This window comes from Mustela lutreola, chromosome 3 (genome assembly GCF_030435805.1).
Source record: "Mustela lutreola isolate mMusLut2 chromosome 3, mMusLut2.pri, whole genome shotgun sequence".
Classification (NCBI taxonomy): domain Eukaryota; kingdom Metazoa; phylum Chordata; class Mammalia; order Carnivora; family Mustelidae; genus Mustela; species Mustela lutreola.
This window is the reverse complement of record NC_081292.1, coordinates 173894-196158: the sequence shown is the minus strand read 5'-3', so window position 1 is coordinate 196158 and position 22265 is coordinate 173894. Positions and strand designations below refer to the sequence as shown.

At 50.9% G+C, this 22265-nt stretch overlaps 3 protein-coding genes across 13 annotated transcripts in view; 2 read left to right on the top strand and 1 right to left on the bottom strand.

Moving 5' to 3' along the window:
- ZNF7 (zinc finger protein 7) overlaps window positions 1-22265 on the bottom strand; it is a 205815-nt gene that overhangs the window by 21248 nt on the left and 162302 nt on the right. For all 3 annotated transcript variants that reach the window (XM_059165354.1, XM_059165348.1, XM_059165351.1), the window contains one exon: window positions 1112-1156. The gene's annotated coding sequence lies outside the window, so the exon portion shown is untranslated. Of the gene's footprint in view, window positions 1-1111; window positions 1157-22265 lie in introns of those variants that run through there.
- RPL8 (ribosomal protein L8) lies at window positions 1435-4043 on the top strand. Its single transcript, XM_059165377.1, has 6 exons — window positions 1435-1567; window positions 1805-1948; window positions 2032-2173; window positions 2252-2470; window positions 3511-3626; window positions 3846-4043. Exons 2-6 carry the CDS (start codon window positions 1811-1813, stop codon window positions 4002-4004), a joined length of 774 nt encoding a protein of 257 aa, XP_059021360.1. The 5' UTR covers window positions 1435-1567; window positions 1805-1810; the 3' UTR covers window positions 4005-4043.
- Window positions 5370-15141, top strand: ZNF34 (zinc finger protein 34). Of its 9 annotated transcripts, XM_059165372.1 has the most exons (10): window positions 5370-5438; window positions 6020-6171; window positions 7749-7890; window positions 8619-8658; window positions 9806-9859; window positions 10010-10126; window positions 10285-10358; window positions 10606-10732; window positions 11151-11270; window positions 13014-15141. In XM_059165372.1, the coding sequence occupies exons 7-10, from the start codon at window positions 10326-10328 to the stop codon at window positions 14375-14377; spliced, it is 1644 nt and encodes a 547-aa protein (XP_059021355.1). In that variant the 5' UTR covers window positions 5370-5438; window positions 6020-6171; window positions 7749-7890; window positions 8619-8658; window positions 9806-9859; window positions 10010-10126; window positions 10285-10325; the 3' UTR covers window positions 14378-15141. The 9 variants fall into 9 exon arrangements, with proteins under 9 accessions (XP_059021355.1, XP_059021352.1, XP_059021350.1 ...); XM_059165369.1 differs by having other exon boundaries at window positions 9806-10126; XM_059165367.1 differs by having other exon boundaries at window positions 9622-10126.

Sequence of the window (22265 nt, the reverse complement as noted above, 5' to 3'; positions counted from 1 at the left end):
GAGAGCCGGAATGTCCAAGGACTGTCCCCACCTCCAATCCACCCTCTGCCTTTCTGAGCCTCTGAGCCTATCCTGGGATGACCTCAAAACCCCTCATTCTGCCCCAAAGAGGCGCAGGTACCCCTCGGGCTGCCCCCCACCCCCCATGCCTGCCAACCCACCTGCTGCCTCACTTGGGGCTTCTGCAGCTCAGGAACGGCACTCCCGAGGTCCGCCCACGGGGCTTCGTTCCTCCCCTCTTCTCGCCGTCCCACGACGTCATTCTCGCCGCCATCCCTCCAAAGCCTACCGGCCACGCGGGTGCTAGCAAACACCCTAGCTCCAGGCCCTGAGTGCACGCCTCTGGCCACCGCGACCTCCCACCCCGCTCGCCGGCTCTCCCCCTACTGGCCTCACCCGCACACCCACAGCCCTGGTCAAGCAGCTCCACGCTGACCTGCTTGAGGGCAGTTCTCCGACGGGGTCCCACCTCCAGGCACCCTCTCCTGACGGGCCCTCCCACTCCTCTGGGCCTCCAGGAAGCCCTCGGTCGGCAGCTTACGGCCAGCCGGCGGCTCCCTGCCCCTTACCTGCAGCGCACAGCCCCCGGGCCCTCCACCTGCTGTTCCCCGACCCGCTCCCTCCCCGCAGGGTTTGAGCCCCGAGTCTTCGCGTCCCCTCGCCCCAGGGCCATGTAGCCAGGCTCGCCTTGCTCACCCCTCCCAGCCCCCCGTGTCGCTCCACTCCCTGGGCTCGCTTCCCCTCCTCTACCAGCCCGAGCGGCCCGACTACCCCGGCTGCGAGTCCCGCACCTGTGCGGTCGCCCAGCCTCTCCGCTCACCCACTTCGAGGTCGCCCGCGAGCGCCGGGACGCCCGTCTCTCTCCCCAACGCCCACCTGCAGGTACGGCCGCCGCGACCTCTCCGACAACCCGGCAGCGCGCAAAGCCCCGGCGTGCCCGGAGCGGCCGCACGGTCGCTAGCCGGGCATCTGCTTCCTGCCGTCCGGACCCCGCTTTGCTGGGAACGTCCACCAGCGCCCAACGCTCCGTCCGTTTCCCGAAGGGAGGCCTCACCCTACGGCGAAGCGCTCGTCCCAGGAAGGGGCGCTCGCCCTGCAGGAGAGCCATTACCTCGCGAGGAGTCTCCAGCCCCGGAGCGGGGTCGTCGCCAGGCCCGCAGCGCAGCCCTAACCCCACGCCCGGAGCGAGGCGCCCCGTAAAGTCCCTCAACCTCTGCGCGCCTCCTGGGCGGCTCGGGGGCGACACTCACCCACCGGGAGACTCCTGGGAGCTTCCGACTCCCCTCCGACCTCCCCCGGGGCCGCCCCCACCACGGCCACGCGACGGGAGAGTGGGTCCCCGGCCACAGCGCCGCCACACGGGGGCCGAGGAGGCTGCGCGGGCCCCAGTTATCCCAACGCGCCTGCGCAGAGGCCCCTGAGGCCTGAGGGGGCCGCGGGAGGAGTACGTCCCGGCGTGCACCGCGCTCACGCCGCGCCGGAAGGTCACGCGCCTCTCGGCCCCGCCCCGGAAGATAAGGCGGCTCTCGGGCGCCGCGTCTCCTTTTCCGGCCGCGCTCGGCAGCAGGTAGGACGTGCGTGTGGCCTGGCGGCCCTCGCGGCCCTCGCGGCATCCGTCGCCATCCGTCGCCCTGAGGCCCGCTAGGGACCCCGCCGGGACTCCCGAAAGAGCTGGGGCGCACGGCCACGGATGGGGGCGCGGAGGGGTGGGGCCCGGAGGGAGGATGCTGGGGGCGGGGGACCCTGAAGCCGGGGCGGCGGGGGTTCCCGGGCCGCTCGGGCGCTAACCGTGGGCCGCCTGCAGACCGCCATGGGCCGTGTCATCCGTGGGCAGAGAAAGGGCGCCGGCTCGGTGTTCCGCGCGCACGTGAAGCACCGCAAGGGCGCCGCGCGTCTGCGCGCCGTGGACTTCGCCGAGCGCCACGGCTACATCAAGGGCATCGTGAAGGTACGGGCAGCCCCTCTCCGCGGGCGGCTGGGGACGCGGGGAGCCTCGCGGGGACCCGCCGCTCACGCGCGCTCGGCCCGCAGGACATCATCCACGACCCGGGGCGCGGCGCACCCCTCGCCAAGGTGGTCTTCCGGGACCCGTACCGGTTTAAGAAGCGGACGGAGCTGTTCATCGCCGCCGAGGGCATCCACACGGGCCAGTTCGTGTACTGCGGCAAGAAGGGTGGGCTTCGCGCCGGCGGGGGCGGCGGGCGGGGGCGGCGGGGGCCGCCGGCTGACCCCGAGCGGCGGCTTCTTGCAGCCCAGCTCAACATCGGCAACGTGCTCCCGGTGGGCACCATGCCCGAGGGCACCATCGTGTGCTGCCTGGAGGAGAAGCCCGGGGACCGGGGCAAGCTGGCCCGAGCCTCGGGGAACTATGCCACCGTCATCTCCCACAACCCGGAGACCAAGAAGACCCGCGTGAAGCTGCCCTCGGGCTCAAAGAAGGTCATTTCTTCAGCCAACAGAGCTGTGGTCGGTGAGTGGCGGCGGCCTCGGGGTGCTCGTCCGCGCGTCGCCCGCGCCCGGCCCGCCGCGGGACTCGGCCAGGGTCTGTGCCGTGGGCGCAGCAGTCTCGGCCTCTGCACCGGCCGGGGCCGGTCGCGCAGGCCCGTCTGTGCCGCGGGGTGACGGGGGGGCCTGCCGGGCGCCGCTCCCCGTCCGCCGGCCGGTGGTCCTCGTGGGCGTGCGGCCGTCCTGAAGCGACCCAGCAAGTGGCTTAGGAAGGGCCGAGACCTGGTTCGTGTGGCTCTGGCAGCCGCGCCTTTGAAGTGCGGCAGACCAGGAACAACTTTATTCTCAGAAAGCTCCGCTGCAGGGGCGCCTGGGTGGCCAGTTCTGCCTCTGACTTGGGGGGTGATCCCAGGGTCCCGGCATCAAGCCCAGAGTCCAGCTCCCTGCTTAGCGGGAGCTCAGCTGCTCCTCCCTATGTAGCCCGCCCACCCCCGCGTGCTCTCTGCCTGGTCTTGCAGGTTGGTTTGAGAAAGCGCGTGTGTGAGTTGGGTAGAGGGAACGTCCAGGCTGGCTCCCTGCTGGAGCCTACAACCCTGAGATCACCAGGGCCAAGAGCTGGATCCTCAGCCAGCAGAGCCGCCAGGTAGCTCCCCCCCCCAAGCATTCTTGAGCAGATGTTTACAAAACAAGCGGCTCCGCTAGAGGCGAGTCCCGTGGCAGACTGAGTCCTCCTTCCTCTTGGTGCTTAGAAATTAGAGGGGTGTGTTTGCGGAGATGGGGCGCAGTAGGGGGTCTTCCTGGAGAACCATAGGTGGAGGGAGCCGTTGCCGATGGTGTGTGCAAGGGCCTCACTAGGCTGCCCAGCAGACTTAGAACTTGGGTTCGTCCGCTAGGCTGCTTGGTGGTAATTGGGAAGAGGTTACGGAGATTCTGGGAGCCACGTGATGGTGTGTGAGTACAGTGAGAGATGAGCCGTCGGGGGGGTGGGGATGCTCTGCCTGATAGGGACCTGAAGGTTAGGGAAGGTAGGGTGCACGTTCCTGAGGTGCCTGATCTTCCCAACAGGTGTGGTGGCTGGAGGTGGCCGCATTGACAAGCCCATTCTGAAGGCTGGCCGTGCCTACCACAAGTACAAGGCAAAGAGGAATTGCTGGCCACGCGTGCGGGGTGTGGCCATGAATGTGAGTAGTCCAGAAATGGGTGGTTGAGGCAGGGATTGGGGACTGGGAGGCTAGACGGACAAGTCCTTCCTTGGAGCATCTCCCTTCTGTGACAAAGGGTCTGTAGTGTGAGGCTTTGGGGTGTGGTTTGTTGGCACAGATCACTTGATCCTGCTTTTAACCAGGTCCTGAGGTAGGTGGGTCCACAGCCCTGTACTAATGCCACCTTTCTCTTCGCAGCCTGTGGAGCATCCTTTTGGAGGTGGCAACCACCAGCACATTGGCAAACCCTCCACTATCCGCAGAGATGCCCCTGCTGGCCGCAAAGTGGGTCTTATTGCTGCCCGCCGGACTGGGCGTCTCCGGGGAACCAAGACTGTGCAGGAGAAGGAGAACTAGGGTTGAGGGGCTCAATAAAATGTGTCCTTCTGCCATTAACTTCTGCTTGTCCATGGTTTCGGAGTCCTCGACAGAAGTGCCATGGAGTTTAAAGTTTCGCAAAGAGAAAGATGTAGTTGGATGAAGCCGCGAATAGTGAAAGTTTGGAGAGAAGAGGTGGGGGTGCTGGGTATTTTCACATCCCCATTCCTGGAAAACACAGACACACGCCACCAGTGCAGGGAACAGGATCTCACTCAAATCTGCGTGAACTTGAGCACTTGGGGGATCTCTCTGGGTGAGGGTGTGGATGCTTAGGAAGGAGAGTGGTGCTCCTGAAGCTGTGGGTTGGAGAGCGGGAGAGCTGTCTTGCCGTGGGAGGACCGGAATAGCGCGACTAATTTCTCAACAAATGGACTTCCTGTTTTTGTTCCTGGACCTTGTCCCAAACTTTGACAGGCTCATCAAAACTGGCAGAACCAGGGCAGATCTGTTGAGCCAGTGAGGCATAGAGATGGTAGCGGGGGTTCATTAGTGCCTCCGGACCAGGACGCTTGCTTCCCAGCGCCCCCTACGCCGAGGGATCCCCTTGTGAGCCAGTGCAGAAGCAGGGACAGCAGGCCACTGCCTAATCATGGGGACAAGGTTGGGGGACAGTAGGAAGCTGGCTGAGGTAGAATGCCCCTTGTACAGACTACAGGTGGGAAGGTGGTGCAGCAGGTGTTCCTGGAGGCGGCCTTTCTGTGGCTGCTACAGGGCTCCTTGCTGTCAGGGTCAGCACTTGTCTCCAGCATGAACCTTGCCCCCAACTCTTGCCTTTTTGGTCTCCACTTGACCACCCACTATAGCCTAAGTGGTGAAGAAAAGCAAGCGGGCATCGCTTCCCTGTGAAGGGAAGAGGGCTGGGCTCCGCTCCCTGGACTGTAAGATAGCATGCTGTTTCACCCTCCTGGACACTGTGGTCTGGGACCTTGTCCAAGAGGTGGCCATCAGGGAGGGGTTGCTCTAGTAGCCGGCACCCAAGGAAGCCCCCCTCCCGCCGTGGGCCGGGGTTCAGTGTGCTACAACCTGTCACCGGTAAGCCCGGTGTCCGTCTCCTGGGGGTGGCATGGCTTCTCTCCCCAGCTCCAAAGGAAAGGGCCTGGTTCTGTGTTGGCTGTAGGGCCTTCAGCCTCCCCCCAAAGCGAGGTCCTCCAAATCCCCAAGCTGCTCGCCCCCGCCTGGGTTCTGGAGTCTCGGGCTTCCGGTTCCAGACTGCGGCCGCGCGCCCGACTCGGCACCGCCGGTCGCTTCCTCCCGGAGGTTAGCTACTGAGAGTCGGTTTCCTAGAGCGGCCCGAGGGGGGGGTGGTCTCCGGCTAGGACGCGGGCTGAGGGCGTCACTTCCGGTCGGTAGCGGTCGGCGCGGCGGGCGGGGCTGGTGCGGGGCCGGGCGCGGCTCGCCTGCGGCGCGGAGGTGAGTGAGGGCCGGCGAGGGCTCCCGGGCGCGGGCCGCCGGCCCTTCCCCGTAACCACAGAGCGGCCCGGCCCCCGCCCCGCGGTCGACAGTGTCTCCCGCCCCCGCGTCCCTCGGCGGGCCCTGTCCCCACTGTCGGAGCCTGCTCGAAGTGCCCCGGTCCCCCCTCGGGGTTTCCCGATGGGCCGCAAGCCCCGACCCGTGCGGTGCCAGCCCGGCGTCTGCTGTCCGCCGCTCTGGCCCGCGTTGTTCCTTGCCGGGCCCCCGCCCGAGGGTCCTCCTCCGCGGTCTCCTCCCCGGCCGTCCCGAGGGGCTGCTTCTGGGGCCCGCCTGGCCCGCCGACTCGAGGCCCCTTCCCTTCCCGGGCCCTCTCCGCCGCGCGGACGGTCACCAGCGCCCCAGACTCCGCGCAGCCCCCAGCGTGGGCCGGGCCTCGCCCTCGCTTCTGCGTGCGGTTGTCCTCCCCGCGCCGCCCGGTTGCCCCCGGCGGTCTCTGCCTGGAGCGCTCGGTGCCCGGCCCGGCCTGCGTCGGTCGTGCCCCCGCGCCGCGCCGCTTCCCTGCTTCCTCTCGCCTTTGGCAGCTCCCGAAGGGCCAGTCCCGCGGCGCCGGCCTCCACCCTTTTTCGCTTCTGATGCTCGGCGGCCAGACTCTGTTCCTCTTCCCGGGAGGCCTTGGGTCACGTCTGACACTGAAGACTTTTTAAATAAATGCGCCTGTTTCTGTGCCTTGAAGGTGCGTCAAACACACGCGCGCGCGCACCCACCAACTTTTAAAAGAAAATTTTGGGGCGCCTGGGAGGCTCGTGGGTTAGGCGCGGTCATGATCCCAGGGTCCTGGGATCGAGTCCCAAGTCCGGCCGCCTGCGCGGTGGGGAGCCTGCTTCCCCCTCCACCGCCCTGTGGTCTCTCTGTGTCTCGCAAATAAATCTTTAAGAAAACCAAAACGGAATAAAAACGTGTGAAGTAGGGGCGCCTGGGTGGCTCAGTGGGTTAAAGCCTCTGCCTTCGGCTCAGGTCATGATCCCAGGGTCCTGGGATCGAGCCCCGCGTCGGGCTGTCTGCTCTGCAGGGAGCCTGCTTCCTCCTCTCTCTCTCTCTGCCTGTCTCTCTGCCTACTTGTGATCTCTGTCTGTCAAATAAATAAATAAAATCTTTAAAAAAAAATATTTAAAAAAAAATAATTAAAAAAAAAAAAAACAAACAAAAAAAACGTGTGAAGTAATCTCTGTGGCCAGTGTCTGGCTGGATCACAAGGTCGGCGGGACAGGATGTACCAGCTGAGCTAGCCAGCCTCCCCAGCCCCGTCTTTCTTTGTAATGTGGGTTCCATGCGAAAGTGGGCAGATGGAGACTCCTCTATTCTACTGACTGGACCAGCCAGGCACCCCCCCCCCCCTTTTTAAAGAAAACTGTTGAAGTGGAATTGCTCTTGGATGCAGGGTCCCCAGTCCCATTTGGTTCCCTAAACAACCCTCACTTTTTTAAGGTTTGATTTATTTATTCACTTGACAGAGAGAGACAGCCAGAGGGAACACAAGCAGGGGGGTGGGAGAGGGAGAAGCAGGCTCCCCGCTGAGCAGAGAGCCCAACCCAGGCCTCCATCCCAGGACCCTGAGATCACGACCTGAGCCAAAGGTAGAAGCTTAACCCACTGAGCCACCCAGGTGCCCTTTACAGATTTTTTTTAAAAAATTTTTTTATTAGAAGGGCACCTGGGTGGTTCATTCATGAATCGTCTGCCTTTGGCTGGGGTCATGATCCTGGGGTCCTGGGACTGAGCCCCGCCTCCTTCTCCCTCTACCACTCCCCCTGCTTGTGTTCCCTCTCTTGCTGTATCTCTGTCAGATAAATAAATTTTTTTTTAAAAGATTTTATTTATTTATTTGACAGAGAGAGATCACAAGTAGACAGAGAGGCAGGCAGAGAGAGAGAGGGAGGGAAGCAGGCTCCCTGCTGAGCAGAGAGCCCGACGTGGGGCTCGATCCCAGGACCCTGGGATCATGACCTGAGCCGAAGGCAGAGGCTTTAACCCACTGAGCCACCCAGGCGCCCGGAGATAAATAAATCTTTAAAAAAAAATTAAAGATTTTTATTTGAGAGAGCACGAGCGGGGGTGGGGCAGAGGGAGAAGCAACCTCCCCTCTCTGAGCAGGGATCCCAGTGTGGGACTATATCCCAGGACCCCAGGATCATGACCTGAGCTGAAGGCAGACGTTTAACTGACTGAGCCACCCGGGCTCCCCCTTTCCAAATGTTTATTGGACTCTTTGATTTTTTTTTTAAATTTTTAAAGATTTTATTTACTTCTCAGGGAGCACAAGCAGGGGGAGTGGAAGGCAGAGTGAGAAGAAGCCTCCCCACTGAGCAAGGAGCCTGATACGGGGCCTCGATCCTAGGACCCCAGCATCATGACCTGAGCTGAAGGAAGAGGGTTAACTGACTGAGTCGTGCAGGTGTCCTTTGATTTCATTATCTATGATTTCCCAAGTTGTCATGTGTTCATTTTTTAAAATAAATGGTCTTTTTTTTGTACTTTAAAACATTTTGTAGGTCTTTTTTTATGTATTAAGTATGTTTGTAAATATCTTTGATTCTACAGCTTGTTTTTCTAATGTGCCTTGTACAGAAATTTTTGGAGGAAAACAAGTGTCCTTGATGTACTATATTTTGCATGTTATTTTCTTATAATAGCCATACATTTTGTTTTAAACATTTAGGTCTTCAGTGTTTTTAAAATATATTTTTGTGTGCCATAGAAGGCAGCAGTTGAATTTTACTTTCCTGTGGACAATCCGTTGTGTCGATACCATTTTGGTTAGCACGCCGTTATGTCTCTGCTATGTGCACCGATCTGTTCCTCATTTTCTTTACTATGCATAAACCTCACTTTTATTACCGTAGTCTCACAGTAAGTCCTGGTTTGTGGTAGGACATGCGTCTGCCTAACTTTACTTCTCTTCTGGCCAGGCCTTAGTCAATCTTGGATCATTATTATGATATTGAGTCATTTTGGTCAGATTTCATGTTTATGTCCTGTTGCAATTTTGGTTGTACAGAATTAATAGATTTACTTGGAGAGAACTGACATTTTTATGACATTGAGTCCTGTCTGTGCCCACTCTCTATTGCTCCGTAGCTCTGTTAGATGTCCTTCAATAAAGTTCTACTGTTTTGCCCCCAGGGTCTTGGACTGCACTCTGACAACTGTTGCTGCTTGTGTGGTATGTAGAATTATGTCCCCTTTTTTGTTCTTAATAGTATTTCTTTTTCCATTTCTTTTCTGCCTCCCTCCATTGGACTTGCCAGATGTTTGTGTGTCTTATTAGCAGTGTTGAGATTATGTTTTGTTTCTTTAAATCAAGTATTCTTTATTTTCTTCCATCTTTTCTTGAATTGCTTTTATTAGTCTGTGTCTAATTTCTTTATTTTTTTTTAAGATTTTATTTATTTATTTGAGAAGGAGAATTGGAGAGAGAGCGAGCATGGGAGGGGGAGGGGAAGAGGGAGAAGTAGATGTCCCGCTCAGCGGGGAGCCCGATGGGGTACTTGATCCTGGGACTCTAGGATCATGACCTGAGCTAAAGGCAGTCGCTTAACCAGTGGAGCCACCCAGGCGTCCCTGTATCTAATTTCTTTTTTTTTTTTTTTAAAGATTTTATTTATTTGAGAGAAAGCACATATGTGTGGGGAGAAGGGCAGAGGGAGAGGGAGAAGCAGACTCCCCAGGGAGCCCAATGTGGGGCACAAACCCAGGACTCTGGGATCGTGACCTGACCGGAAGGCAGATGCTTACCTCCCTGAGCCCCCCCAAGGCCCCTGAGGTGGTCCTTTTTAATCATATATTTCCAGCATAACAGAGAATGTTTTGCCAAATGGTATCGATCTTTGGAATTGTTGCCTGGTGTGTGATGTTCTTACTAGTTTTGAGATCTATCTTGGAATCTCTCTGTTTCCACAACTATTCTGTACTTGTTCCACGTGTGTCTGAGGGGGGCGCGCTGGGGTCTGTCATTCCGGGGGGCTTTGCCGGTTGCTCTCTGCACCTCCCATTAGCATTGGCTTTCCGTGTTCCAAGTGTCTTGGTGGACACACACTTGTCTGCAGTGACAGCTTCTGGGTGGGTTTCCCTGTTACTAATATGTGTTACTCATTTTCTTTTAAGATTTTATTTATTTACTTGACAGAGAGAGATCACAAGCAGGCAGAGAGGCAGACAGAGAGAGGAGGTCCCCGCTGAGCAGAGAGCCCGATGGGGGGCTCGATCCCAGGACCCGAGATCATGACCTGAGCCGAAGGCAGAGGCTTGAACCCACTGAGCCACCCAGACACTTGTCTTATATTCAGCCTTTCTGTATTATTTTGTTTTAGGTTATGCAGGTACATTTTGTGTGTCTCTGTTAGAGAATCTTGTGCTTCTAGTGGGTGAGTTTAATTCTTTTATTTCTAACCATTATTCAGCCACTGAACTTGTTTCTACTTATGTATTTTTTACCATCTATACTTTGATTTTGTTCTGTACCTTCTGGTTTGTTTTTTTTTTTTTAACTTCTTTTTGTCCTCAACACTTAACAGGTTGACTTTATTCTTGCATATAAAGTGAATGAGTGTGCCATTTTCCTCCTGAATGAGACCGCTTGGTGTGTCAGAAAGGTTGAGGGGAACAGATGACCTGAGGAGTCATCCCTGCAGGTGTCCCTGTGGTAGGGGAGGGTCGGGCAGGGCAGCCCCAGGCAGGGAGCAGAGTCTGCCAGGTGACCAGCTGTACGTTGATGGGGATGAGTGTGGCCCTGAAGCTGCCCACAGGAGGGGCAGGCTGGGCCACCGTGTGTTCCTCTCTCTTCCTTCAGCACTGGTGTGACTCACACTGGGAAGCCCAGGGTTCCAGGTGATGGCGGCTTTGCACCTGTCTGCCCTGCCCCAGGTGAGCATCCAGTTTCCCTGAAATCTCCACAGAGGGCTTCCCTGCCTGCTCTGTCTTTGCAGACACTGTCAGGCATCTTGGTCTCGAGTATTGAGCAGAGGATGGGTGACCCTGGGACTCCGGTCACTCCCCTGGCCTGTACTGGGGGATCATGCCTGTAGTCACCCCTGTGCTGCTGTTCCTGGCATGCTTCTGCCGTTCCAGCCTAGGCCTACACCTGGGCCTGCAGCAGCCCCTGTCATTCCAGGCTGAGGTGACCTTTGAGGACGTGGCCGTGCTATTCTCCCGGGAGGAGTGGGGTCGTCTGGGCCCTGCTCAGAGGGGCCTCTATAGGGACGTGATGCTGGAGACCTACAGGAATCTGGTCTCCCTGGGTAAGTCCCCTCACTAGGCTACTGGTCAGGGAACAGCCCTGGGCACTGATGATTCAGCAGGGGCTGGGCTGGGGACTTCATCCTCTGGTCCTAGGCAGACCTGGTTTGTGCAGACGAGAGGCCAAGTGGGGCTGGGTCAGTGCTTCTCTCCTCTGAGCTCCCAGATAAGACTTGCCTCCCTGCCCCAGGCCCAAGGTAGAGGGACTGCATATCTCCAGGTGGAGAGAGTCCCCGGGCTCTTGTTCCCAGTGCTTAGATCTCAGATCTCGTCTTCATGACCATCCCAGCCCTCCAAGAGCGTCCAGACTTCCGGTCACCCCACTTTGCCTGTGCTTCTCCTCCGCCCCGGTGTAGATGAGACACACTCCGTACAGCCCTGCGTCCTCGGCACCAACTCTAGGCCCCGTTTTCTTCCCAGGAGCTGGACCTGCCGGTCCCAAGCCTGGGGTGATCACACAGTTGGAACGAGGGGATGAGCCGTGGGTCCTGGACGCACAGGGCGCCGAGGGGAAAGAGCGACTGAGAGTCAGTGTCTCAGGTGCGTGAGGGGGGCCGCTTCCCCAGCAGTGGCTGAACAAGCATTTGTTGGGATCCAGCGTACGTGCTGAGTGACTTAGGTATTTAGAACGAGGTGCATCAGGGCAGCGTGGCAACCCTGGGAATCGCGTGTGCTGAAGTCCAGGTCCCCTCTGTCAGCTTGGGTGCCTCAGTGTGGAGGTTCTTGAGTTGAGTCTTCTGGGAAGGTGAGAGGGGCCTTGCTGGTTAGGGGAGCCCTGTCCTTCAGAGCTCGTACCCTGTGAGGAGGGTCACATGGGACCCAGTGATGCAGACCGTTACTTCATTGTCCTTTTCTAAGTTATCCACTTGGCAATTAGAAACTGTTACAAGGAAGAAAGACCGTCTCTCGCGCACATGCCAGTGTGTTCTGTGGTGTGCCCGCTGTCCCCTCCCTGGTGCTGTCCGTTCCACACCGTAGACAAAGGTCCCTTCTTGACAGGAGTGCAGTGATCCCGTGGGTACTGCTGTCATCTCCTTTTTCACTCCGTGAGTGTCCGTGTTTATACACGAGTCTCCATTGCTCCTTTGGCTGCAAGTGCCAGTGGGAAGGGTGCTCTCTGGTGTCACTGCTGTGGGCAACTCTGATCAGCTTTATTTTGCACGTCTTGATGATGTCCTAGGAAGCAACCACTGGCTAAAGAACTCTAATTTCTCTTTTGTAAATTTGTTTAATCAAATATCTATTCTTAGAGAACCAGGATAAATCCTGTTTATAACTCGGTGAATTGTTGTAAAAACCATCTTCCAAATCAAAATGCAGAACACTTCTATTTGCCTGGGAGCCCACTGGACCCCCCTCTGTCATTTCCCATTGCTCCTCACAGGGTCCTTCTCTCTGACATTGGGAGGCCACTCTGCCCCTTAGCGCTGTGTCTGGTCTCCTTCCGGGCATCTGAAGTTGTGAGGGCGCCCATGTGGTATGGAGTATGTTCTGTTTCATCGCTGTACAGTGTTCTATCATATGGATGTACCACCGTTTTTTTCCATTCTTGTTAGTATTTGGTTGTCCCCATTTTGGGATAGTTGTACACATTCTCTTTCTCACAGAGAATGCACTTCTGGTGGTACATTTCCGCAGGTGGGGTTGATGTGTGGCTGTCTGGTCAGGAAGTAAGAAATGGAGGCTTGGGGGTATCAGGAAGCGTTCTCTATGGCATCTTGAGTGTAAGGGGCTGGTGATTAACTGGGTTGCCTCTCAGGCCTCTGACAAAAGCCCAAAGAATGGGTTCAGCCTGCTAGGGAGAGCTGAGGGTCTTGGTGTGTCCCTTGTCTGTGGTTGGCACAACGTTGGTCCTCTGCTGTTCTGAGGAAGCAGCTCGTTTTCCTTCCATGGACTCTGGGTGGATCAGCTGTTGTTAGTGGCGTCAGGCTCACTTCCTTGTCTGTCCCATGTCCTCCATGACTTTCAGGGCCCCTCTGGTCTCCTTGTGGTGCAAAGCTTCCATCTTCTGTCCTTTTCTGCTGAGGACCAGTGCCCTGCAGTCCCACTTAAGCAGAAGGCAAACAGACTTGGTCAGCTCTGGGTTCCAGTACTTGGACCGCTGCAAGATTGCAGCCTTGGGCAGAGTCTGTAAGCCTCTGAGCTACAGGCTGTCGTCTCTGCCAGGTGTTGGGACTTTGGAGGTGACGGAATTGGTACTGTACAGGTAGTCTGCAGCATCTTCGTTTTTTCCCTTCTCAAGTCCGAACAGGTGGTCCTAAGATGTTTTGTTCATTGTTCCAGGTCATGGGACCAGGACTGAATACAAAGAGTTGTCTTCAGGGGAGATGCTTGGTGGGGAAGAGTTGGATCAACTCCAGAAGGCTGTTCTCCAAGGACCTGATCCTGGAGAGACCCAGGCATGTGTCTGGGAGCCAGAGGAGAGCCTGGACAAGCTTGTAGAGCAGAGAGGCCTGAGGCCAGTCACACTGGCCAATGAGGAGAACATCCAGGAGTCTGGGGGAAGCCTCAGGTTTTGGTCAAGCCCTATCTCTGATCAGAGACCTCACAAATGCGATATATGTGAACAAAGTTTTGAACAGAGATCATACCTCAATAACCATAAACGTGTACACAGGTCAAAAAAGACAAATATAGTCCATGATTCTGGGGAATTCTTCAGTGCAAATTTAGTTGTTAGAGACGATCAGAAAATTCCTCTTGGGAAAAAATTGCATTATTGTGGTTACTGTGGGAAAGCCTTCAGGTACAGTGCTAACCTTGTCAAACACCAGCGGCTTCATAGTGAAGAGAAGCCCTACAAGTGTGACGAGTGTGGGAAAGCTTTCAGTCAGAGCTGCGAGTTCATCAATCACCGAAGGATGCACTCTGGGGAGATCCCCTACCGTTGCGGTGAGTGTGGGAAGACATTCAACCAGAGGCCCAACCTCATGAAACATCAGAGGATTCACACCGGGGAAAAGCCCTATAAGTGTGGTGATTGTGGGAAGCACTTCAGTGCCTATTCTTCCCTTATTTATCACCAGAGAATCCACACTGGAGAGAAACCCTATAAGTGTAACGACTGTGGGAAAGCCTTCAGTGACGGCTCGATCCTTATCCGACACCGTCGGACCCACACTGGGGAGAAGCCATTCGAATGTAAAGAATGCGGCAAAGGTTTTACTCAAAGTTCCAACCTCATCCAGCATCAGAGAACTCACACTGGGGAGAAACCCTACAAGTGCAGCGAATGCGAGAAAGCCTTCATCCAGAAGACCAAACTTGTCGAGCATCAGAGAAGCCACACCGGCGAGAAGCCCTACGAATGCAGTGACTGTGGCAAAGTGTTCAGCCAGAGCACACACCTTATCCAGCACCAGAGGATCCACACAGGAGAGAAGCCGTACAAGTGCAGTGAGTGTGGGAAGGCCTTCCACAACAGTTCCAGACTCATCCACCACCAAAGGTCGCACCACGGAGAGAAGCCGTACAAGTGCAGCGATTGCAAGAAGGCCTTTAGCCAGGGCGCGTACCTCGTCCAGCACCGGAGGATCCACACGGGCGAGAAGCCCTACAAGTGCAGCAAGTGTGGGAAGGCCTTCCGGCACAGTTCCAACATGTGCCAGCACCAGAGGATCCACCTCCGCGAGGACTTCGCGCGCTGACCGCGGAGGACGGCCCGAGTTCCGCGAGCGCCGCCTCCGCACACCCCGCCCCTTTATTTATTGTCCGCGCAGTGTTGTTACAGACCAGGGATGTTTCTAATTAAAAACAAACAAACAGTTTTCTTAAACCAAAAGCAGTGCATGTTCATTTTGGAGAATTGAGAGAGGTAAGGAAAACCTAGTCTCCCCCACGCAGGGAGAGGCTCTGCCCCTGGTGATCGGGCACAGGCCTCCTCCACACATTGTTGAGCGCACACAGGCTCTCCCCTTCGCTGCTTCCTCAATCCTGGAGAACTCGCACTGGGAAGAATTCTACACATTCACATATTTTTACCTATTATAAGTTTAAAAGATGAACAGTCATACTTTTCTGTGTCTTTATAATACAGTTGATAATTGCCATTTTTATTGTAAAATATAGACAACATAAAATTTACTGTTTAACCATTTTTAGGTATGCAGTTCAGTGGCATGAAATAGATTCTCAGTGTTGTGTGACCCTCACCACTGTCTTACTTGCGGCGGGGAGTCTGTGCGGTTACCCAGGAGCTCGCCTTGTCCCTTTTTCTCACAGCCGCTGACCATCTCTCCTCTATTTTCTGTCTGAATTTGCCTATTTCTCTTAAGTGGAATAATACATTGTCTCCCCTTTATAGCTTCTGTAACTTTGCATAATGTCCTTGAGGTTCATCCATTTTGTAGCCTGTATCAGAATATCGTTCTTTTTTATGGCCGAAAAAAAATGACCTTCTTTGTAGACACCATGTTTTTTTGTTTTGTTTTGTCATTTTTGTTTATCCACTCATCTGTTGATGGACACGTGGGTGTTTCTGCCTTTTGGCTGTTGTACTTACTGCTGCTGTGAGCGGGTGTACAGGTATCTTTTTGGATCCTTTTTGGGGTCCAGGGAGAGAGTGCATGAGCAGTGCTTGGGGAGCTGGGGCAGAGGAAGGAGGAGAGAGAATCTTAAGCAGGCTCCACATCCAGCGCAGAGCCTGATGTGGGGCTCAGTCTCATGACCCCAAGATCATGATCTGAGCTGAATTCAAGAGTTGCTTAACCAGCTGAGCCAGCTAGGCACCCCTTGGATCCTTTCAGTACTTCTGGGTCTAATTCTGGGAGTGAAATTGCTGGGTCAGGGTAACTATACATTTAACTTTTTGAGGAATGGGCAGACTTTTCCACAGTAGCTCTACAATTTTACATTCCCACCAGTGATGAATAGAGGGTTCTAATTTCTCTACATTCTTACCAAGACTTGTTATTTTCCATTTAAAAAAAAATATCTATTCTAATGCGTGTGAAGTGGTATATCATGGTGGTTTTGGTTTGCATTTTCCCTGATAGATAATGATGTTGAGCATCTTTTCAGGCATTTATAGACATGTGTATATCTTCTTCGGAGAAATGTCTGTCCAGTTCCTTTGCCGATTTTTGAATTGGGTTCTTTTTTTTTTTTAAGTGTTGAGGTGTAGAAGTTCTTTGTATGTTTTGCATAGTAATCCCTTATCAGATATATGATTTTTGGATATTTACTCTCATTCTGTGAATTCTGTCTACTCTCTTGTTTATGTCCTTTGATGCACAAAAATTTTTCATTTTTATGAAGTTGAGTTTATTTTTTCTTTTGTTGCCTGTGCTTTGGGCATCATAACCAAGAAATCGTTGCTAAATCTAAGGTTAGGAAGATTTGTCCCTATGTTTTTTCCTGAGTTTTATAGCTTTAGGTCTTAGGTTTTTTTTTTTTTTTTTAAGATTTTATTTATTTATTTGACAGAGAGAGATCACAGTAGGCAGAGAGGCAGGCAGAGAGAGAGGAAGGGAAGCAGGCTCCTGCTGAGCAGAGAGCCTGATGCGGGACTCGATCTCAGGACCCTGAGATCATGACCTGAGCCGAAGGCAGCGGCTTAACCCACTGAGCCACCCAGGCGCCCATAGGTCTTAGGTTTTGGTCATTGATCTATTTTAAGCTAATTTTTGTGTATTGTTATGAGGGTCCAACTTCTTTTGCAACCAATTTTCCCTACAACATTTTTTGAAAAGACTGTTTTCTCCATTGAATAGTATAGGCACGCCTTGGAGATTCTGTGTGTTCAGTTCCAGATCACTGTAGTAAAGCAGATATCTCAGTAAAGCAAGTCATTAATTTCTGGATTCTCTGTTCATAAAGAAGTTATATTTATAATACAGTGTATTAAATGTGCAGTAGCATTATGTCTAAGAAAACTGTACAAACCTTAATGTAAACACTTCATTTTTTTGAAGATTTTATTTATTTGAGAGAGAGAAAGTGCATAAGCAGGGGGAGGGGTGGAGGGAGAAGCAGGGTCCCCGCTGAGCAGGGAGCCTGAAGTAGGGCTTGATCCCTGGGATCATGACCTGAGCCAAAGGCAGCTGATTAATCAACTAAGCCACCCTCGCACCCCCTAAACATTTTATTTCTAAAAAATGCTACCCATCGTCTAAGCTTTCAACAAGTCATAATCACTAATCACTATAGCAACTATAATAATGAAAAAGTTTGAAATATTGAGAGAATTACCAAAATGTGACAGACACAAAGTGAGTATGTGCTGTTGGAAAAATAGTGCCAATAGACTTTCTCAACGTAGGGTCACCACACGTCTTCAGTTTGTAAGAGACACAGTAAAGCAAAGCACAATAAAAGGAGGTATGCCTGTATCGGCCCAGGCTGCCAAAAAATACAGACTGGGTGACTTAAAAAACAAATATATCAGAACAAATCTGTCTCTCATAGTTCTGGAAACCAAGTCCAAGATCAAGGGTTAGGCTGATTCAGCCTTAGTGAGGGTTCTCTTCTTAGCGGATATACAGTTGCCTTCTCACTGTGTCCTCACATGGTAGAGAAGATCTCAGACATCTTTTCCTTGCACAAGGTCACCAGCCCTATCAGATGAGCCCTGCCTCTAGGATCTCACTGAACCTTTATCACCTGTTAACAGTCCCTGTCTCCAAATACAGGCACACTGGGTTAGACTTTCAACATAATGAATGGTGGGGTGTGTGTGGGTGGGGAACAGTTCATAAATGGTCTTTGCACCTTTTTCTAAAATCACTTGACCATATACATATAGGGGTTTCTTTCTGGGTTCTGTTCTGTTCATCTACATGCCTGTCCTTACGCCAGTGCCATGCTGTCGTTTACTGTAGTTTTATAGGAAGTGTAGGAATCAGGGAGGGAGTCCTTCAACTTTGTTCTTTTTCAAGATTATTTTGGCTATTTGGGTTCCCTGTCTGGGATTCCATATGAATTTTAGGATGGTATTTTTCTATTTCTGCAAAATCACAGCTTTTATTAGAGATTGCATTGGATCTGTAGATCAGTTAGGGTGGTGGTGTCATATTAATCCTGTCAAGTCTTCCGGAAGAATGGGATGTATTTTCATTTGTTTACATGTTCTTTTTGTTTGTTTGTTTTTTAGTAGTGATCATTTCTGGTTTTCAGTGTACTAGTTCTTTGCCTCTTTGATTAAATTTATTCCTAAGTATTGTATTTATTGTAATGCTATTGAGAATGGAATTGTTTTCTTAATCTCTTTTTTTGGATTATTTTTAATTTTAATTTTTAAAAAGATTTTATTTATTTTAAAGATTTTATTTATTTGACAGAAATGGCAAGATAGGGAACACAAGCAGGGGGAGCAGGAAAGGGAGAAGCAGGCTCCCTGCTCAGCAATCAATGGGGGGCTCAATCCCAGGATGCTGGGATCATGACCCAAGCCAAAGGTGGACGTTTAACCCACTGAGCTACCCAATGCCCCTGGATTGTTCATTATCAATGTGTAGAAACACAACTAACTTTTATGTCTCGATTTTGTATATTGCTAGTTTGCTGAATTAGTTTGTTTCTAAGATTTTGTTTTTTGTTTTTTGCTTGGTGTGTGCAGTCTTCAGGGTCTTCTAGTAGAGTATCATGTCATCTGTGAACAGAGATAGTTTACTTCTTTTCCAACTTGGGTGCCTTGTACTTATTTTCTTTGCCTAATTGCTCTGGCTAGAATTTCAAGTACTTTGTTGGATAGACATACCAAAAATGAGCATCCTTTACTTTTTCCTGATCTTAAAGCCTTCAGTCTTTACCATTATCTATTACATTAGGTTTTTCTATATAATTTTCATTATGCTGAGGAAATTTCCCTTTATTTCTGGTTTACTGAGTGCTTTTATCAAGAAACTGAAGTTGTCTCGTTTTTAAAGATTTTATTTATTTATCTGACAGAAAGCACAAGCAGGGGGATCAACAGGCAAAGGGAGAGGGGGACGCAAGCTTCCCGACAAGCAGGGAGCCCAACATGGGGTTTGATCCCGGCACCCTGGGATCACGACCCGAGCCAAAGGCAGATGCTTAACTGACTGAGCCACCCAGATGCCCCTTAATGTATGCTTTTAAAGATGTAGGTTTCCTTTTTTGCACTGCTTTCACAACATCCTGTGAGCTTTGGTGTGTTGTTCTTGTTTCCATTTGGCATTAGGTATTTTCTACATTCCCTTTAATTTCTTCTTTGGCCCATTTATTGTTTAAGACCTTGGTTTAATTTTCCAGTTTTTCTTCTGTAATTGATTTCTAGTTTTATTCTATGTGATTGGAAAAGATAATTTATGATTTTAATCTTTTAAAATATATTATAAGGGCACCTGGGTGGCTCAGTTGGTTAAGTGTCTCTGCCTTTTTTTTTTTTTTTTAAAGATTTTATTTATTTGAGAGTGAGAGAGTATGAGTGGAGAGTGGCAGAGGGAGAGGCAGGCTCCCCACTGAGCAGGGAGTCTGATACGGAGCTCGATCCCAGGACCCTGGGATCATGACTTGAGCTGAAGGCAGATGCTTAACACTGAGCTACTCAGGTGCCACAAGTCTCTGACTCTTGATTTTGGCTCAGGTCATGATCTCAGGGTCATGAGATTAAGCCCCACACTGGGCTCCAACCTGGGCATGGAGCCTGCTTGAGATTCTCTCCCTCACCCTCCCTCTCTGGCCTTTCCCTCCTGCTTGCTCTCTCTAAAAAATAAAATAGAATAAAATAAAATACATTATTACTTGCTTTTAGACTATAAAGTATGATCTGGAAAATGCTCCATGTGCGTTTGAGAAGAGTGTGTGTTCTGATGTCGGGCGGAATGTTCTATACATGCCCGTTAGGCCTAATTGGTTTTATTTTATTTTTTTTTAAAGATTTTATTTATTTATTTGACAGACAGAGATCACAAGTAGGCAGAGAGGCAGGCAGAGAGAGAGGAGGAAGCAGGCTCCCCGCTGAGCGGAGAGCCTGATGCAGGGCTCGATCCCAGAACCCTGGGATCATAACCTGAGCTGAAGGCAGAGGCTTAACCCACTGAGCCACCCAGGCGCCCCGGCCTAATTGGTTTTAATGTCCTTCAGGTTCTCTTTCCTTGTTGATTTCCTGTCTGGCTCTATCTATTATTTCAAGCAGAGTATTGAAGCCTCCTATCCTTACCGTAGAACTTTTTCTTCCCCTTTCAAATCTATCATCTTTGCTTTATTTTGGGACTCTATTGTTAGGTGTGTATGTGTTTATATTTTCTTGCTATATTGAAGCTTTATCAATCTATAATTTCCTTCTTTCTCTCTAACCTTGTTTTGTTTCAGCTTGTCTCTTGTGTCTGATAATATTAGAGCCACTTCAACTCTCTTCTAGTTACTATGCATAAAATACATTTTTCATCCTTTAGTCTCTTTGTTCCTTATATCTAAGGTGAGTCTCATAGACTGCATGGAGTTGGATCCTGATTATTTAAACTGCAACCTGCAAGTCTCTACTTTTAATAGGATAGTTTAATCCGTTTATATTTTATATGATTATTGATGAAAGATTTACTTCTGTCATCTGTCTTATGTATATCCTTTTTTTTTGTTCCTCAATTTCTCTGTTACTGCCTATTTTTTGTAACTGTGTGTGTGTGTGTTTTGTAGTATACCATTCTAATTCCTTTCTTTCCTTTTCTGTACATCTGTATATTTTTAGTTATTTTCCTTGTGGTTACTGTGGGGATCATATTAACATCTTAAGCTTATAACAACCTAATTTGAACAATACAGATGTAATTTTAATAGTATAAATATCCTGCTATTGTCACAGAGCACAACTTTATCTGTTTTATGTCCGCTAACACAGACGTATGATTATTGTTTTATGCATTTGAATATTAAATCATGTAGGGAGAATTACAAACCCTAACAAAAGTAAAGTAATACTACCTATTTAGTTACTTTTATTAGTGTTCTTTATTTTTTCCTATGGCTTTGAATCACTTTCATAACGTCCTTTCATTTCAGCCCCGGGGACTCCCTTCAGCATTTTTTGTAGAGCAGGTCTGCTGATAATGGACTCTGTCAGCTTTTCTTTATATGAAAAGGTCTTAATTTCACTTTCATTCTTGAAAGGTAGTTTTGCTGGATATTGAATTCTTGGTTGAAAATGTTTTTCCTTTCAAACTTATCAATGCGCCATCCTGCTACCTCGTGGCTTCCATGGTTTGTGAAAAGAGATCGTCGGCTAGTCCCGCTGAGGCCCCTTTGTGCATGTGGGATTGTTTCTCTGCTGCTGCTTTCATTTTTATTGTCATTGGGTTTTGATAGTTTGACTACAATCTCAGTGTGAATCTCTCTTTGTTCATCCTGTTGGAGTTTAGTGAGTTTCCTGGACGGGCGTATTCACGTCCTTTCAGATTTCAGAAGTCCTAGCCATTATTTCTTCAAATACCTTTTTTGCTCCTTTCCTTCTTGGAATTGTATGATACATATGTTGGTACTTTTTATGGTGTTCCATAGGTTTATTGGATCTGTTCATTTTTCTTCATTACTTTTTTTCCTGCTCCTCATACTGGATAATTTCACTTGTCCTATCTCCAAGTTCATTAATCCTTTCTTCTGCTTGTTCAAATCTTTGAGCTGCTATAGTGAGTGTTTTTCATTTTAGTTATTGTACTTCCAGCTCCAGAATTTCTGTTTGGTTCCCTTTTTTATAAGTTTTGTCTCTTTATTAATATTCTCATTTTGTTTATATGTCATTTTCTTGATTTCCTTTAGTTTTTTGTCCATGGCTTTTTTTTTGGTCATTCAACATATTTAAGGCCATTGGTGTAACAACTTTGACTAATAAATCCCATGTCTGGACTTCCCAAGAATGGTTTCTTTTCCCTTTTTCCTTCCTTCCTTCCTTTCTTCCTTTCAGTTTTATTCATTTATTTGGTAGACAGAGCACAGGCAGGGGGAGCAGCAGGCAGAGGAAGAGGGAGAAGCAGATTCTTTGCTCAGCAGGGAGCCTGATGCTGGGCTTGATCCTAGGACCCTGGACTCATGATGTGAGCCAGAGTCAGATTCTTAGGCAGTTGAGCCACCTGGGCACACAGGAATGGTCTCCATCAAGTTATTTTTACCCTGCTAATGGGCCATACTTTCCAATTTTTTTGTATATTTTGTAATATTTTTTTGTTGAGAACTAGATGTTTTGAGTGTTATGTGTGGTGATTCTGGATTATTTTTTTTTTTAAGATTTTTATTTATTTATTTGATAGACAGAGATCACAAGTAGGCAGAGAGGCAGGGGGAAGCAGGCTCCCCGCTGAGCAGAGAGCCTGATGTGGGGCTCGATCCTGGGACCCTGAGATCATGACCCATCAGTAGTTAAAATGATGGCAGATGAACCTGTGCTAGCATCACAGTGAACAAAAGTGGCAATGAACTGTCAAAGCATGCAAGCCTGATACACGGAGGACAAGACCTGTATGCGACCGGGCCACAGCAATGCCAGGGATGTAGGCTGCTGTCCACACCACGGGGTAGGGGATGGGCATGTAGGTGCGGTGCTAGACATGGAAGTTTGCTGAACTTTACTACCTTCTTCATCAA

Bases quoted from the DNA above. Each gene is read 5' to 3' on its own strand.
- RPL8 (XM_059165377.1), top strand. From the start codon at position 1,811: ATGGGCCGTGTCATCCGTGGGCAGAGAAAGGGCGCCGGCTCGGTGTTC. The intron at 2,471-3,510 runs GTGAGTGGCGGC...TCTTCCCAACAG, and splicing joins AGCCAACAGAGCTGTGGTCG to GTGTGGTGGCTGGAGGTGGC. The intron at 3,627-3,845 runs GTGAGTAGTCCA...TTCTCTTCGCAG, and splicing joins TGCGGGGTGTGGCCATGAAT to CCTGTGGAGCATCCTTTTGG.
- ZNF34 (XM_059165375.1), top strand. From the start codon at position 10,326: ATGGCGGCTTTGCACCTGTCTGCCCTGCCCCAG. The intron at 10,733-11,150 runs GTAAGTCCCCTC...TTTTCTTCCCAG, and splicing joins CAGGAATCTGGTCTCCCTGG to GAGCTGGACCTGCCGGTCCC. The intron at 11,271-13,013 runs GTGCGTGAGGGG...TCATTGTTCCAG, and splicing joins ACTGAGAGTCAGTGTCTCAG to GTCATGGGACCAGGACTGAA.